General features: G+C 40.6%; 1 protein-coding gene across 1 annotated transcript in view; it reads right to left on the bottom strand.

Annotated features, from left to right (window-relative positions):
- The window catches only part of DOCK1 (dedicator of cytokinesis 1), a 273,982-nt gene that overhangs the window by 202,987 nt on the left and 52,447 nt on the right, over window positions 1-18,548 (bottom strand). Inside the window, exons 20-23 of the mRNA XM_082054440.1 lie at window positions 15,882-15,971; window positions 15,298-15,398; window positions 13,470-13,604; window positions 9,359-9,467 (exon numbers count right to left, since the gene is read on the bottom strand). Coding sequence (XP_081910566.1) covers window positions 9,359-9,467; window positions 13,470-13,604; window positions 15,298-15,398; window positions 15,882-15,971 — 435 coding nt within the window. The remainder of the gene's footprint in view (window positions 1-9,358; window positions 9,468-13,469; window positions 13,605-15,297; window positions 15,399-15,881; window positions 15,972-18,548) is intronic.

Below are 18,548 nucleotides of genomic sequence, written 5' to 3'. Positions count from 1 at the left end.
ACATGGCACTTAGTGCCGTGATCTAGTCAATGGACTGGAGTTGGACCAAGGGTTGGACTTGATGATCTCTGAGGTCTTTTCCAATCCAGTCCATTCTGTGATATGTAGACAAGCGAGCACCGAATATAGCCCATCCTGGAGGAAAACACGAGGCTATAACAGTTGAACAAATTTCCAGTTAAAATATTACATTTTTTTAAAACTTAACTGCACATTACACTCCTCTTCAAATCAGCGCGTATATTCTTCTGAAAGGTGAACCTGGGAATTTCTTCTTCATTGAATATTCATTATTACAGAAATATTGCAAACAGACAGAACAAAACGTGTGATGTGAGACTTTATGTTCAATTCTGTTCTCAAATTCAGTTTGTCAACTAGAAATGAGTAAAACCCCCCGTCCTGGTTTTGTTAAAAACAAGTTTCTCTTTTAGTGATTTTGCCTGTCAGCTAAAGCTTCATATGAGCTGCATTTTCCTGGAGAACCAGACACATGTTTTGGTAAACACAGCAGTGGAATGAGAAGTTATTGATAAGCACGGATGGACATCTCGCCAGAGGGGCAACGAGAAACCGGTGACCAAGAAACTGACCAACTGTGTATAACATCCCATTCACGTGAATACTCCATATAAAAGTGGGAGATCACAAGGATCTCGCCCCTTCTTTTCCCTTCTGCTCATGGCCGACATTCGGAGAGGACCTTGCGAGTCGTCCCTGCGAACTGAGGCCAGTGACAGACTGAATCCAGCTCCGGTTGGCTGCAGAGTCCAGTCCAGGACTTCAGGTGCCGGCTCTGCAGTTGCTGAGACTTTCAGGATTGATTTTGTATATTTTGTATTATTTTCTCTATTCTTACTAGTAGCATTAGTAAAACATTTTTGATGTTTCCAATTCTCTTTTCTCTGTCCTTCCTTCCCTCCCGCTCGCCTGTCCTGAGTGGGAAGGGGGAGAGGAAGGGGAAAAGGGGGAATAGGGAGGAGAGGAGGTGAACAATACATCTGCCAGGGTTTTATTGTCACCCCGCAATCTAAACCCTCGGCACTCCCAAATTTCCCAAATATTGCTCGAATAAAAGAAAAATAAAAGCATATATTTCCACAGCGCTGATACCATTTGGTGTTTGTTATTCATTAAAGAAAAGCTGTGATTTTTTTTCACCCACTGAAGTATTCACAGAAACAGCAGAAAAACGGGGTAAAAAAAAAAAATTGAATTCAAAATCCAGTAACAATCTCTTGCTTGTACAAAATGAGCTTTTCAGGAGAGAAAGAAACCTGTCAAATAACTGGAAGTATCTAAGGTGAGAAGTTTGCCAACCACTTTTAGAAAAGCAAAAACCCAAACACATCAATAGGTGAGGAGCAAATTACAGCGCGTTCCCGTTTTCATTCATTGTCCATTTAAACCGTCACGTTTGATCATCAGACATTTCCACGTGTGCTTAAAGGGCTCCTGACGTGCTCGGAAATCAAGCTCATAACTGTAATTATGCAAATAGTCCCATTATGTATGCGCTTGTGTGTTTTGATGGATGAGGACTCTAATGACCAGTTACGAACCGCAGCCATCGCTGTGTTTTTATTTGCTTATCGCTCAAACGCATGTAGCAATAAATGTTTAGGAACGCGCACTAAAAAAGAGCTCGCGTTTTATATCTTGAATTAAAATTTCACACGGCGCTGGCACAGCCATCAAAATTAACGCTTTAATAGCTTAAATGAAGCGCTATCAGGTAAAACTACAGCAGCGATTTCAAGCTTGTAGTTGCAGCAATTATCAGCAACTGAGGTTCTACTTTGTGGGCAAACCAATTAAAGTTGAATACCTTAAAGTTTAAAGAAAATTCTGGAAATATATTTCCCAATTTCCCATCTCAACTGTCTCAATTATATGACAGTATGAAGGGACAAGTAGGCTCTGCAGCCCCACGATTAAATCTGTATCTGTGTAATCCAAAGGTCTATTAAAATAGCTTTTTCTTGCTATTAACTGTTGCAAAAGAGCAGCTCTCGCTGTTGATTTTCCTCTGTTAGAAGCTGCAGCTTTTGTTAGCAGTAGCACAATTGTAATGCTGGTTATTCCCAGGATACTGGAACACATAAGTGAGGAATATTAAATTCAGCAGACAAAAGAACCTGTTCTCATCTTGTCATATAACATCAGGAAAAACAAACGAACAAATAAGCAATCTGTTTGGGGTTTTTCCATGGAAAGAAATTAAATTAGATTACTTTCTCCTCTTGATCAGCACCGGACAAAGGTTCCAATTGCTCATCTCTGGAGCAAGTATAGAGCAAACCAAATCAAAATCTTCATTTCATCATACTTACACAGCTTTGCCTAAAGCACTTGAAAATTAGACAACGGCATTAAATATAATAATGAAGAACCTTAATTCTCCCGATTTTTAATCAAACGGGTTCTGGTAATAATTACACATACAAAGCTGGACCAGCCTCACATACTGTGGCAATAATTACACGTAAGTTCCAAGTTGGGCCGTAATAAAAATTTCACTGGCCAAAGGGGCTTCGCCCTTTGTGGTAAACAAGTGACAAATTATTACTACCCCTTATCAAGTTACAAAATCATTCATTTTAAGTACTACAGAGCACACAAACCAGCGTACGGGAAGAATAAAAGGTGGAGAAAGCGGGAACAAGACCGTACAACATATGAATAATAGACAATTTTTTCCTATTGCTGTGTTAACCTTATATAACCTATAACATATAACTCACTGTTATATTGACTGTCACGGTATTATTGGAATTCTTCTTTTCTTTCCTGGGATGTGATTCAAGGATCAGCACGAGGTCAACAAGCGCATGTGAATGTGAATGAACTCAAAGTACCTTTTGATATCAAATCTCAGCCCTTCTCCCTCCCAGCCACACACACAGCTGTGCACTTCCACAAATACGTCTTCATTTCCCCCTTATAAATATCATATCTATGTATAAATGTATTACACCGCAGCCAAAGTACATCCAGATGAAAAGAACCACCCTGACACTTATTCCATGAAGTGGCTGCCAATACAACCCATTGAATCGCTCCGTCGATGGGTGTCGTGCTTCAAGGATACCCTTCAAAACTACAAAGAAAGATAATTAAGCACGCTAAGAAATCAACCTCACTAAGTGAAAATAATAAGGGCCAGAAAAGTCAAAGCTTTGCCTTAAATAGAATAAATTAAGCAATAATTGATGGTCACAGTTCTCTGCACAGCCAATAGAGAGGACAAAATTCCAAGGTTTTATCGTTGCACGGAATAATTGCAACTTATTCCTTCAACCATCACAAGCAGCTCTTTATCTAGAGCAGTCACCCTTCGCAACCTTTAAGATAAATTCATTGATGTGCACATAATGACTTCACAGCTAATTGTGTTTTCCTGAACTTCTTCAGCTAAATAACGCAGGTTGGTTTGGTTTATGCTGCCGCAACTTTTTCTTTTGCCTGATGGTTCATTTCCAGGCAGGTTTAATGAGACAGGAATGGGTAAAGTAACAGGATCTACCACTTGTTTGTCATACGAATGGACACTAAAATAAGATAAGGTAGCCTTCCTAAGCAGCTTAAAGTCACTTCTCTACAATTCTGGATATCAGAATTGAACAGTGTTCTTCCAATTTACTTTTGTTTATTACACAGATATTGAGTAATTAATGCAAAACAGAAATTACTACCGTGATACCAACGGTCACTGGTAAATGAAATCAAAGCAATAGACTACAGCAAAGTAACGGTGCATCAACAGAAAATTATTTTACCCCATTTTTGGGTTTCTAGTGACAAGGAATGTCAAAAAAACAGTAACAAAAAAGCTTCTTCATAATAGTCATTTAAGAAAACTGCTATATTAACTTAAGGTTGTCATTAGATTGAACAAACGACACTTCCAAAGTACCGAACAAAACGTATTCTGAATCGTATACTAAAGGTTTTGTCTAGGATTTAAGTTCATCTCCTTGAACACATAAAAGCAAAAATACTTCATTTTAAAACACCATTTTCTAAAGTCATTCATTGCAAACCGCACGCCCAGCCCCAAAATTAAGTACAAAATCTCTCTGCCAAATATGGGATATTCTTATGAACTCTTTTGTTTGATGAAGCAATAAATTTGTTTCACCTGACTCAATTTGCACACGATTTTAATGTTAATTTTCATCTTTTGTGTCGTTCAGCACAAAGCACCCACCTCCTGCACAAGCAGCATCCCGGACGCTGTTCTATTAAACTCATCAACCCAGCCAAATTAAACCCATTCAGCAGCTGCATGAAACAACTTCCAGAAAAGCCTGAAGACTATTTTTTAATTGTCCCAGCAATTTCAAATCCCAACCAAACCAGCGCCTCTGGCACGAAATTTGGTGTAAACCAGCACAAAACACCATCACAAGTTAAGTGGTGTTGTGCTCTTCCAGGACTTATTGTAACATAACAACATAACAACAGAATTTCCATATTGGTCCTGAAAGATACAGAAACTTCGAGTCCACGGCTGCATTTTGTTACTCAACTAATTATAAATTACGTTTATAAAGTATTCGCCCTGTTGGAGAAGCCCTGCAGGCCGGTGCAGTCTCTTCCTAAGTAGCTCAGCAGCTTGTAATGTTGTTCTCTGTCTCTATTTAAATACTTTTCTGTGGCTTTAGCAATAAATGCTTAATATTAAAAGCAGGAAAAAGCACAGTATGGATACTGAGAAATACACATCATGTGTTAAAAGAGACAAAGATTACTAAAAACACACACACACACACAATAATTCACATTAGTGAAACACTACCATCTTCCACCCTTGCTCTCTGTGGTCACATTACAGGATAATTTTATATACACATCTACTTTATTAAGATAATTTAAAGCACAGACAACTAAATTTTCGCAGCCACGCGGAAAAGCAGTAAAGTCCCATATTAGAGCAAACATTAGAGCAAATGGCAAGAACCCTGCTGAGAATAGTTGAGCTCAGTCCTAAAAACACAGCCCGGCTCAGGCGGTTCTCATCAATCGCATGCGGCTGGCTCCCCCGCCCTTGGTTCAAAGAGATGCAAGAACAAACTCCCAGGAAACAGCAGCATTTTTATCTGAACTCCAAACATCACGCCCGGCTTCAGCTCAGCTCGTGCTGCACCACGAAATCATCATCATGCACCAATAGGCAGAAAATACAAATAAAACTAGGCACGTTCGCTGTACTTAGAACTATCAAAAATGTGCGCGTACCGAATGCTGCACACCTCAATCAAGTAATTCTTAAAATCAAACTGCTAATTGAAAAACCAAGTTTAATCTCTCTACTTCTCAAATTATGACTCCAGACTACTACCATTTATCATGCAAGAAAAGCTGGTTAGTGAGAGATTGAACAAAATGTCTGTCAGCTCCAATCTCTGAATTTCTCTCCCCAATATAGAGCTGCACATCTTAAAATAATCAAGTGTAAAAGTGCCTGTGTCCACTGCAGTCACCACTGACACACACAAAACACCCTAAAAATCACATTTAGTTAACTAACTATAAAAAACAAACTCTGCATTTTGAACACTGTAATTTATACCCAAACGAGCTTCTCAAATTCAAACCCTTAGGACTGACTATTGCTGTCTTTATAGCCTAGAATGAAAGTGGGGTTTATTCACTCTTATATCTTAATGTTTTGATCGCAACATACGAGTCCACCAACAGGTACAAACGCTAGTAAAGCTCTACTCAAATTGTGTTCTAAGAATATATGGATTTTTACCTATTGTAAAGATACATAGCTGAAGCACTACAACTCAAATTTAAAGTAACGTTTTAATAGTGGTTTTAAATTGTTATTTTGTAATAATATTTATATGTAATATATATTTAATTATATAATATATATAATAATAATCTCCTTTGAGAAAAATTAAATGAATGCTGTGCACAAGGATACCTACTTGCAGCCAGCAAAGCTGCTCAGTACCACTTTTAACAAGCACAGAAAATATTGTTCATTTTGCTTCCTTAAAGGCTGAAACTCCAGTGAGGTTTGCAAAGCAGCCACCCATACAAACTGTCCCCTACCCTAAGAAATTTTTAATAGCCATAATCCTAAAAAAGGTAGAAATTAAGTCTCTTTTTTGTGCTCTACAACTTTAAATCCTTGTACAATACATAGAGTTTTCTTTTGGGGAAACTTTTCTTTTAAATGTACCCAAAGCCTTGAAAAAATTCAAACTGAAAAAGGGGCAATTTAAATGCAAAATATTAAGAAACTGAAAAGCTAACCTACAGTCGGAAACAGCTCATCAGCCTCCACAAGGACACAAATATTTGAATAAAGAATAATTCTTGCTAAGAACAGAAGTCTGCAGTCATTCATTCTCCCTGCACGGTGTCAGCTTGAAGGCTACAGATACACTATGGAGGAAAAAGAAAAGTAGAACCAGCCCAAAAAGAAAAGTCGCAAACATTTCCAGAACACTTTCCACTGGCAGTTCTGCTTCACGTTGATAAACCAGCAAGCCAGATTACAATTTCTGCAAAGAGAAGCAGAAATATTCACATGTGTGAATTAAGCATCTGTGTCTTTTAATGTGAAGCACCTTAATTTTCTATGTAGGTCTTTTCAACTTCTTATCTCTGCAAACAGGCTTATTTTGTATACACTTATTTAGCTTCCTCGATATATATTAAACACAGTTCAAAAAGCCTGAAAGGCTAGATCTGCTGATCTGAACTGCACAAGGACCTCGCGACGTATCCGCTTACATTCATTAGTGTTCTACAAAACTTTGGAACAAGAGCATCCAACAGCACAAGAAACACTTGGTGGGTCACACCACTGGTCTGTAAAGCCTGAGACTCCAACACTGGCCACAAGAAATGGCATTTATAGTTTCTAGGGTCCGTTTTCCTCCCCCAGCATCCTTCAGAGGCTGCATCTCCACCCATCCCTTCAGAACGTCCATGGATCTGTGGTCTGTAGATCTGTCTGGGCCTGCTGACACTGTCGGCCTCCATAACCCCCGGGACAGCAAGCTTCAGAAATTAAAAAATATCTTTTACTTGTTTTAAATTAACGTCTCCCTGCATTTAGAACAGGCTGCCCAAGAAGTGGTGGAGTCATCATGTCTAGAGGTGTTCGAAAGACACATGGATGAGGTTCTTAGGGACATGGGTTAGAGTTGGACTTGGCAGCGTTGGACTTGATCGCAAAGGTCTTTTCCAACCAAAATGATTCTGCAGCTCTATGATTCTATTTCTTTTACCAGGACTTGGTGCAGAAGAGTTTCCCAGTCAGCTGACCCGCCAGGAAGGTGGACAATTCCCAATGCTGGTCCTCTGCACCCCTTCAACTATTTCCTGAGGTAGAGAGCAGAACAGCACCTGGCAAGCAAGATGCGGATGCACCATGGCTATCTAACCACCAAGGACAGGCCTACCATGTTCTCATCATCCCTCTGGCTGACACACAACACCCTGTTGCTTCTTCATCTGCCACCATGCATGGAAACAATGACCCAGGAGACTTGTCAGTGATGATTCCAATGTGTCTTCCCCAAACTGCAGCTGCCAGCTCCAAGTAGAGCATCCCACAGGGATTAATTTACTCTTCTGCTTGAGATCTGTCCACCTTGCAGCTGCCATTTTGGCTGCCTCAGTTTCGTAGGGTTCTCTGATGTTTCTCTGGCATGGTTCATCACTACTAACTCCAGATCACTGATAAAGACACTAAAAGAAGCCTGTAATGTCATGTCCACTTTACATGGTTACTGCCACCCTGCCAAGACTCCAACAGCTTTGTCAGGCAAGATCCACAGACGCCATCCTCGCTCTGTCTCAAAGAAAACCCATTTATCCACCTATTCAATAACTGCATTCTTTGTAATAGAACCACACATTTTTATTTTTTGAAGAAAACACCACGCTTCAGCGGATATTTGGACATAATAAAAGCAATCTCACGAGCTGAAAAAGCCAATACTAACAATTACGCGTCCTAAGAGCTAAGTAATTAGAGTCCAAAGGAGATGAAAGCAATGAATAATGAATGAAATGTCGTCAAGGCTTCTGCAAGGCATCCACCAGCACACTGCTTGGACAACCTCACCCTGGCTCATCTATCAGTGCACTCCACGTATCCAACTGCAGACAGCAGATGTTCCTGTGCACACTTGCAGAGATCTGAATGGGGAACAACACACAGAGCAGGACGGACGCTGCTGCAGTGGGATCTCTCTAGCCTTTGCTAGCAAGTTTGTCGGCTTTTCCTGCATCTCGGGTGAAGAAAATCAAATCAATTTTGGGGGTATTATTTTTTTTTTTTCCTCCAAGGCATAAACTGTTGAAAAAGAAACAAGCTCGTGTTCATCTGTCTTCCTCAAGTGGGCCTCACAAACAAGTCTCAGGAAAATAAATTGTACGCTCAATCCTCATAATCTGAAAAACATCCTATTTGTAAAACACCAGATAGCACACTGAGTCACTGACTCAAACACGCCGATTTCCAGTCAGGATAGATACTCTGTCAGGGGAAGGAAAATACAGCTTTCTTGAAACATGTCATATCCCTATTTTGTTATCAGATGATAAAGTCTCAGTCTCTATAACTAAAATATTTGAATTCAGCAGCTTTATCCCCACTATCTATTTCTGCTGTGTGCTCAGCAGGGTATTACCAGCCCAAGACTTGTGTGCACTCAGTGCTGAAGGACCAGTGGCTTTGACTTGGCGTTTTCCATCTGTTTCTGCCTCCCAGCAATAAAAAATGCTTCTAATGCACAAGGATTGACCTCAGACTCCTCTGGATACAAAAACCTACCAGTCCTACAACTCAATGCTTCAATACCCACGTTCATTTGAGGGCAGAGACCACATTCCATGAGCCAGCCAGCTCTACCAAAAGCAGACACTGCTTTAAAGGGACAAAAGAAGAGGGGCGAGGGGTGAAGTCTGCAGTCTGACTCAGTACTGATTTTCCATTAAAAATATCTACCAGGGCTTCTACTGAAGCTCCTGAATAGCCTAGGATATAAATCAGTGCATAAGGTTATGAGGATCTACACTGTCATCAGCATCTTGAAGAAAATGCCTTAAAAATACCTCAAGGTTATAAAAGTTAAGGTTTAAATGATGTGTAGCTTGTTTAAGTTCTCTTTTAAAAATAAAAGTGAGGTATTTGCAGGAATTGAAGTGAACTTACTTGTTCAAAGCACATTCTTTATATAGTCACAGACCCTTCATTAGAAGCACTGCGTGTGAGGTAAAACAAGCTTTTTGGGCACAAACACAAGCACACGCTTCATCGACCACCAAACTGTGGTTTAGGATGCAGAAGCATGGCCAGGATGGAGATCTGCAAGGCACGTACCTTCACTATGACCGTTTGATCGGAGATGCTGCTCATCATCTCGTTGATGGACTTGAAGAGCTGCAGCAGAGACTCCCTGAAGTCTGCTTCTCCTTTGTTTTCATAAAGCCTGAAAAACAATTAGCTTTCATAAGCACAATCCAACTAAAACAGAAAAACTTTTTAAAAATCTGTTCAAACGACAGATGATAATTTGTTGCATTGCTTTTTTCTTTCAAATTCAAGAATTTCTACAAGTTCTTCACCAAACCAAGAGTTTTTGTTCAGATGAGACAGAATGACCAGGCTGGGCCAGCGGGAACAACAGATTTTATTTTAAAGCTTCCTATGCGAAATGCCACATCCAGTATTGTTGTTTATGCCTTCAAGTCGCGGTGAATCCCTCAGCGCTGCCCCAATTCTACGTGCCCACGTGGCAGCAGGACAGGGTCCCTCCACCCTGCACCGGAGCCAGCAGATGTCCATGAGGACATGCCAAGCAGCTCTGTGATGCGGGAGCCAGAAAGCAGCAGACAACTTGCCAGCAATCATTAAAATCTACCAGTGGCCTAAGGTGAGCGAACTTAGGCTTTTTCTTTCTTTCACAGAGCTTATCAACATGGTATCTGCTAAAAAAACCCATTTTGTTTTCCATGGGAAGGGAGCACCAAAATGAAAATGCGTTTCACCTCTAATTTCTGAGCCTTTAGCATCACCGAGCCAGTTTGCCATACGGTGAGTGGAGATGCTGCATTAGAACAACTTACCCACAGCAAAAGCTCCTAAGTCAGGTCCCTGTGCCTTCAGGCAGGTTTTTAAGAGCTCCCCTGCCCACGGGGACTCCTCTCCCTCTCTGCCAGATGCTTTCAGGGAGATAAAAACTGCCCTGAGATGCCTGAGCAACCACAAAGACAATTGATGAACTTGGTCCACTGGCTCAATGCAGCACAGGAATGAGTGTTCCTGAAACTCCCATGAGTATTTTAAACGCAGCGTGATCTCTGGTTCAGGTGTAAGATGAGATAATTCTCGCTATGAAATGGAAGGAGAGGACAAGACCACAAGACTCCACACAAATCCTTGAAATTTCCCCCACATTTGGCAATTTGTGTGACTCACCTACACCAGGGCTGTTGGACTTCTTGGAACCTCAGCTATACAGACTCAACATGATCCCCCAAAAAAAGGATCAGTGCTTACAAGAAGCTCGGGAGAACCTGGCATCCAGGTCAGATCTGGACAAGAGGGTTTCTAAACATCAGATGGGTCTCTTTCCACAACTAAAAGCCCATTTTTACCCAGTTGGCTTTGACAGCCTCCAAGAGCTTCATCCAACAGCAACTGGGCTCCCAAAGCCACCCCTGGTTCCCCCAGCTCTGGCCCTGAGCTCACCTAATCCTGCCCCTCTGCTCTGGTGAGACCCCCCCGCAGTTCTGGTCCAGCTCAAGGTCCTCAGCACAGGACACACATGGACCTGCTGGAGAGAGGCCAGAGGAGCCACAGAAATGACCCGAGGCTGGAACAGCTCTGCTGGGAGGACAGGCTGAGGGAGTCGGGGTGTTCAGCTGGAAAAGAGAAGCTCCAGGGAGACCTGATTGCAGCTTTTCAATACCTAACGGGGACCTCCAGAAACCTGGAGATGGACATTTACAAGGGCATGAAGTGATAGGACAAGGGGGGATGGTTTTAAACTAAAGGAGGGGAGACTCAGGCTGGACATGAGGAAGAAATTGTTGGCCCTGAGGGTGGTGAGAGCCTGGCCCAGGTTGGCCAGAGAGGTGGTGGATGAACCATCCCTGGAGACACCCCAGGCCAGGCTGGACGGGGCTCTGAGCAACCTGAGCTGGTGAAGATGTCCCTGCTCATGGCAGGGGGGGCACTGGGAAGGTCTCAACACAAACCATTCTATGATCCCATGATTCTAAACATTTTGCACCAAGACCTACTGGAGCAGCTCCCAGCAGGACTTCAATACTCCTTTATTTTCCTCTGTCTTCTTCTGGGATTAAAGCCCAGTAAGAGTAATTCTCTGAAGAAGGTTTTTGTGTGGTCTGCAGCTCAGAATGAGCATCACACCCAGGGATTTTATACATACAGCCATAGTAAGATTTTTGGTGTTTGAAGATATCACAATGGACCACCTATTACAGAAGCAAAGGAGCTCCTCTTTTCAAGATAAACATGAAGTCCAGAATGTTCATGTTGCTTTACACTGAAACTAATGTATATTGTTTTTACTGCTGTGTTCAAAAGCCTTTGGGAGCCACAGATATTAAAAAAAAACAAAAAAGCTATTTAACCAGCAGACAGGGGAAATGAATGCCACAAAAAAAAATATTAAATTGCATTATTTTGCTGTGCAAACTTCTGTTTCCCTTTTAGGCTAAAACTGGGAGTTATGCAGGACAAATTACTTGTTAACTCCTAACTTCAGTAATGGATTTTGCTGTCCCCCGGAACAGATTAGAGAGGTGAAACAAATACCAATATAAGCAGTAACTAAACTTGACAGTCCAATAAATCAAACTGCTTCAGACAAAAAGCTTTGCGTTTCAAAAAGGAAATAGTAATAAAAATAAATAAGTCAGTCACCAATGTGTTTCTACTGTCAGTTATTAACATATATTTATTTAATGCACCTGATAATGCACAAAAACCTGCAGCTACGAGAAAAACAGGATTACACTATGCTGATCCTTCCAAAATGTTCTGACTGCTGTAATACAATATAAGCACTGGGATCATTACTGAGGAAGCCAAATAAAGATATTTCTGAAGTTCACCTATAATACTGTGTCCTTATAAACCCTGATATACTGAATAAATAGATTTGCCACCAGGCTTTAACGAGATGAACTAGGCTTGTATGTATTTATCCCGAACTGAAGCTCGCCTGTAATCACATTACTAAAATGCTCCATATATTCAGTCCGCTACCATAGTACTGAAGTTAAAAATACGTAATATTTTTTAATAAAAGATTCTGCTTGCTCTTTGCGATTTCTCAGTACAACACTACCAATATTTCAGAACACAGCTACACTTTGTGTTATAATCACTTCAAGTCACACACCTCGGGCAAGATTTAAGTCTCATAGCACCACAAATCATGGTGTCATTCAGCACCTTGGATTAATCCCTTGTCACTCAGAGCTGTGTCTTCCCCACACTAAGGAACTGTGAATTAGTACTGAGCACAAGGAAATCCAATGGCCGATACTGGAGAGTCATTTTCTGTAAATCTAATCTGCAGCAAGAGATAATTATTTTTTTGTGTTTTAAAGTGATTTGTAGGACCTGCAACAGTGGAAGTGACATACAGTATTTTATGAGCCTCACAGCAAGACTCCTACAGAACTAAATTACAATGTCTAAATTAGAGAAAGGTTGGTGCAGTTGGTAACTTCAGAGCTCTACATAAATCCCTTGTAATAAGGTTGTTACCATCGCTAACAAGTAGTAAAAGGATTAAATCTAAGTGAAGATGAACACATCAACTTGTATTATAATTTTTTTATTATTTTGCATGCAGAACACAGTCCTGACTCTCAGATTAACTTCGAATAAATATTTCTGTTTGGTTTTACAGATGGACGCCCACTGCAGACAGCACCAAGGAGTCCCAGCGCAGTTCACCATGCAGGAGGTCGAGTGGAGAGCAGAAAACACCCCCCAGCAGCCCTCAGGCATAGAAAAAGCTTTTATAGAATTGCAATAATTTCAATACTTGAGTTTTCCAGGACTTTTGAAGCCATCTAAGCAAAGCCACGAGCCAAGCCCGGGCCTGGATGAGGAACAGGCCAACACGGCTACTTGGTACCTTCAACTTTTCCATCACAGTACCAGAGTTACGAACAAAAGTTTCCCAAATAGTGGCAAGTTTTATTTGTTCAGAGACCTAAAACACATCATTATTTTAGCAGTGCACTGCTACTTAAAATATACATCTCTGTTGAAGAAATCTGGCTTGCTCCTAGGCAACAGCTATCTCCTGAAATAAGTTCTAACAGCTCAAGGTATTTCTAAAATAGTTCAATATTGAGCAACTTTAACATGTGGTGTTATAATTTGGACACTTTTTGAACAATGTAGTAAACTGGAATTGCAAGTGTCAGCATCCACTAATACTTACTGATTGAACAAGATCCGGGACCGGACTATGAACTTGAAGATGTACTCCAAGGCTTTCATAGCTTTGAAGAGCTGATCGATGATACCGCACTTCTCAGCGTTATCCACGTACGTTTTTAAAACCTTAGTCAGTTTTCTGTTTAAATACAAAAACACATACAAGTTCCAGGTATGATCCCAGAGAAAAATTTCAGTTGTGACAGATTTAAATAAAAATTAAGTGCCCAAACAGTGCCCACCCACCAAGTCACAAAATTAATTATGCAACTAATAAAACCAATGTGTTCTCATTTTTTTCTGGTAAATAGGTGCAACCTATTAGTGAGAAAAAATTAACCGCACAGACCGTAACACTATTCAACATAAATGCAAAGCAGCAAATCTCAGTAAGACTCATTTTCTGCTGGCTATTTAGGGATATTCAGATCTTGGTTATTCTAAAGGTGCAACTACTGCTACTAATCAAAATAATAGAAATATTTAAATACAAACACATTGTAAGAATGAAAACACTTAAAATGGGGGTTTCTTCATTAAACAAAGCTTTCCCATGGATTCTGGGATAGAATTTGTAAAATCAGTTGGAAATTCTCTTTTTCCACACTTTCAAGCCTATCAAATTTGAAAGCCAAACAATTTTCTAAATAATACCATTTCAACTACCTGCACATAAATAACGATTTTAATGTGACTACAGGTAAATGCCATTTGAAATCATCCTAGCTACGCTGTATGTTTCAACATGAACTCTGAAAGTAAATAAGCACATTATAGACCACTAATAGAAAACAACACTGAGTAGACAGATACCTTGATATAGAGGCATTAATTTGAACAGGTGTAAACTGCCTAAGAATTCCAAGTAACCGCTTAGATACTGTCAATGCAACATCTTTTTACTTAAATAAACATGTGCCATAAAAGGAAGGGAGAGGGCAGGGATGTGTGATGCCCATAGGCACAAATCAAGCCAAAATTCAGATTTTCCAGCACCCTCAAGCTTAAAGTTGCTTCCGCCGCCCCAAATTGAAGGAGAGGAACGATGTTCTTCATGGCTGCAGGTCAAAGGGACCAGCTATGGCAATAAAACCAGATGCTGGAGGATGCTCCATCCTTTACCTGCTCCACACAAAGGCCACAAGTCAACAAAGTGATCGTAATATCAAAGCTGCGACTAAAGGCCTAACTCTTCTTCACTATTTTAAATCAATACTTCTCCAACAGTTTCTGTTCACGTAACAGAGACTGTAACAGCAAAGCGCACAGCAGGTGTCCCAGTTTGGGTTTGTTTTCCTCCCGACACTGCAAAGATACCCATTATATATTTTTCCTCCAACGTTAATAGCCTGAAGCAGCAGCAAAACTCCTGCCAAGAAATACTTAAGACAGCAAAAATAATGGAACTTTGGCTTTTTCGCTCTTCGCCGCTTCCTCCCCAAAGTGACAGTAATGCCGATAATACAAGGTCAAACATTTAGTGCACCAAACCACATCTATTTGAAGCATCTTAAACAGCCATGGTTTCTTTCTCAGGTGTGATCGGGAACTGCTTATGAATGTTTTCCTTACAAAACAATTATTGAGATCGTCAAATCATCATCTCCTTCAACACAACAACATCAGGACTTTGTCCTCACAAATGACCAAATGCTTTTTTACTATTATTTCAAGAGATGAAGACGCGCTGTCTCCAGTCTTCAAGTACCTCCCACTCTACCAAGCAACAGGGGCAAATACCTGAATAACCTTTATATAGACAAGTAACTGAATAACATTATCCAGAAAAATTATGCAGAACACGTTAGGAAAATGTAAATTTGGATATTTACGTGTAGGCTAACGTAGCACTGAAATGCTTCTTAATGTAGGTTTCCAACACAGGATTGAAATGTTGAAACTTTCTGTCAGCAATCAGTCCAATGATAAATACCTGAAAAAAATGGCAACAAAATTATTGCATTATACTCAAAAAAAAAAAAAGCAAAAAAACCCACACAAAAAACAACCATCACCTTTATTTTCAGTCAAACCACATTAATAACGTTAAAAACACACAGACTTGGGCTGTTGATTATCCTCCCAATATATTAATATTCTCCTTTCCTGTGAAGGCTTCTCGTTCTCAAAGTTTTCTGTTCCAAGGAGAAATTTTCTATTTTTGTCCTAAATTCTGCTGCTAATCCACCCAAATGACTGGACGTGATTGCTTCTGTCACTTCTGGGAGGATGACATGATGTATCCAAACCTTTTTGGCTCGCGCCCAGCTGAAACGTCAACTATCATTTTAAAATTAAATCATAACTAACAGCCGAGATATTTTTCACCAGTAAACTTCATTCTAGCATTTACACCATGTTTATTTATTCACCATTACAGTATGTATATTCTAATCCACCCACAATGCAAACTTACCAAAGCATCGAACACTAACGTGTCAAACGTCTCACTCTCTGAGTTCTCCATCATTATGTTAAAAAGTGCATCCAATGTATCTTGAAGAAACTACAAATAAATACACAAGTCATCACATTTCACAGAAAAAAAAACAAATTCAGATTTCACACGGGTTTCTACAGACATATTTGCACTCATAAGACGTTTTAAAAGTTAGCCAAGACAGGAAAATTTAACATTTTTGTTTTTCAGCAAATTAATTTTTAGTTTATTATCTCTACGTCTGTATCACTCAAATAGAAAAAAAGGCAGCAACCAGCCCTGGTACACCTGAACAAGGAGTTCAATCTACTCTCGTGAAAGAACAAAAATGTATTCCAAAACTCAGCTCCAACACACGGTTCACAGGATCATGCAGCTGCTGAAAACTGATGTTTCAGAGCACAAACCAGACAAGCAACTGAGTCTCATGCCAAATAAATGGAGCCATCCCCAGCGGTTTTGAGCTGAGCGATGAGGAGCACACAGCACATCGCTGGCACCAGCTGCAACGTCAAACGGGAGCACGCATGCGGGTGTGAGAACCGGAGCAACCACCTTCTGCCCCGGCCCAAAACCTCTGCAAGAGAGGAAGAGTCTTCGCTTGGCCGGACACCCTGATCTGTGCAAGGAAGAGCAGATTAGTGTCAGGGGATTTGAGATAAGCAGAGGGATAAAAGCTGATTTACACAGGTATAATCACAGTATTTCTTCCTGGTGACAAGTAATCCATGCACGGCCCAGAGATACTCATCAATACACTGAGATTTATCGACACTGGGTTGTGTCTGAGCGGTTCCTTCCAGCAGATGACACAAAAACGACATGGGCTCCTCCAAGGCAGAAGAGGGACGGACTGTGGCTTCAGTTTGTGTTTGTTTTGGTTGAGAAAGAAGGGGTTCAACGTGGATTGTTGCAGCACGTCTGTCTCAAATGAAGTAAAAATGGGTTTTGTCTTGTAGATAAGACAAGGTATAGTTGGGGAAGAACGTCTGAACAAGCAGAAGGCAAGCAACTGATTCCTAGAATCACAGAATCATTTTGGTTGGAAGAGACCCTTGAGATCATGGAGTCCAACCATAACCCACCCCTGGCACTGCCCCATGTCCTGAGATCCTCATGTCCGTCTGTCCAGCCCTCCAGGGATGGTGACTCCAGCACTGCCCTGGGCAGCCTGTTCTAGTGCCCAACAACCCCTTCCAATAAGAAACGTCTCCTAATGTCCAATGTGATTCCCAAGATTGCAACTACAAAGAGAAGCTCTATACACTGTGGGAGCAATGGAAAACCAGCCCCACTCCCACCTTCCTCCCTTAATTTTTATCTACACAATGGGTCTCCCAGATCAAACCTGATCCACCCAGACTGCCTACTAAACCCAGAGTTACATCTCAGGAATTAACCTCCATTTAGCAGCTCGCTAAACATCGCTGAATGCCAAACCTCCTCAAAACCAGTGAACATGGAGCCACAGCTCACGCTACTAATATCTTAAGATGAAAAGCATAGAAAAGACAAAAAGTTTGCAGGTGATTTGAGACTTCAGTTCTGGGGGAGATCCAGCTCATCATTTCACTACAGGATTTGGGGGGAAAAAAAAAAAATACAGAGAAACAATAGCCTTCTCACAGTCTCATTTGTTGAATTAAAGGACATGTGCAAATAAAGAATATTTAACCAGCATCTGGCAAGGAGAAATGCATAAAAAAAACAGTTTTGAGCTTTGAGAGGAGAAGTTTGTGTCTTGGTTTGAAGAGAAGCAGCACTGTTCAAACGCTGCCTGGAACAGTCCCTTCGAAACCAAAGGATGGTTAGAAGGCCACATCATGACCCATCGAGGCTTCATTTCACATCTAGGCATCATATATTGACTTAGTAGAGTTCAAGTTCTCAATCTGTTCACAAGGATTTCATGTAACAGCAAGGAGAATACAGGAGAGATGCTTCTGTGGTATAAATGGTAGGAAAACATTTCTCCGGTAGAGAACTAGTATGAATAATTCCTAGACTATTAAGTTTACATTCTCATATCCTATAGACTCTGCACACAAATGGAGCCAGAGCCTCTGTGAAAGGGAGATAACATTTACAGTTTCAATTCGCTATTGAAACAGTCAATCACAGAATAAGTATCTTGGCTGATCTTTACTTACGAATGAACACCAATAAGCAGAGGCATTCTGTTGGAGTTTAAAAAAACAGAAGTAACAGAAATTCTGATTGTGTTTTATCATGTTTTTAATATACATAGACTGTACCATGTATCGTATTTTAAAACATGAAGGACAAAAAAACAAGCTAAAAGAACAGAAAGGGACAATTACAAACTAGATATGACGCAGGTGCAATGGAGCTGGCTACAGAGAGATATTGTGAACGGTGTTGTAGTAGATGGGTAACACAAACAGTGGTCTTCTAACAAATAAAAGAATAGAAATGGTGAAGAGAACAATATTAAACATACTCTCCTCTGTCCTGTGTGTCAATCAAGCTCTGCTCAGATCCCTGTGCAACAGGGAGAATTATTTTCTACGGGTCCTGCAAGGGTGCAGGGAAGGGTGAGCATCTCCCTCCACATTGTTTGCATTTAAACATCTCTGCTGTATTCTGCTGCTTCTCAAACCACCGACATCCACCCGCTGTGCA

The sequence above is a fragment of the Streptopelia decaocto genome (assembly GCF_964273445.1).
Source record: "Streptopelia decaocto genome assembly, chromosome: 5".
In the NCBI taxonomy this organism is placed as follows: Eukaryota; Metazoa; Chordata; class Aves; order Columbiformes; family Columbidae; genus Streptopelia; species Streptopelia decaocto.
This window is presented reverse-complemented; position numbering and strand designations above follow the sequence as displayed.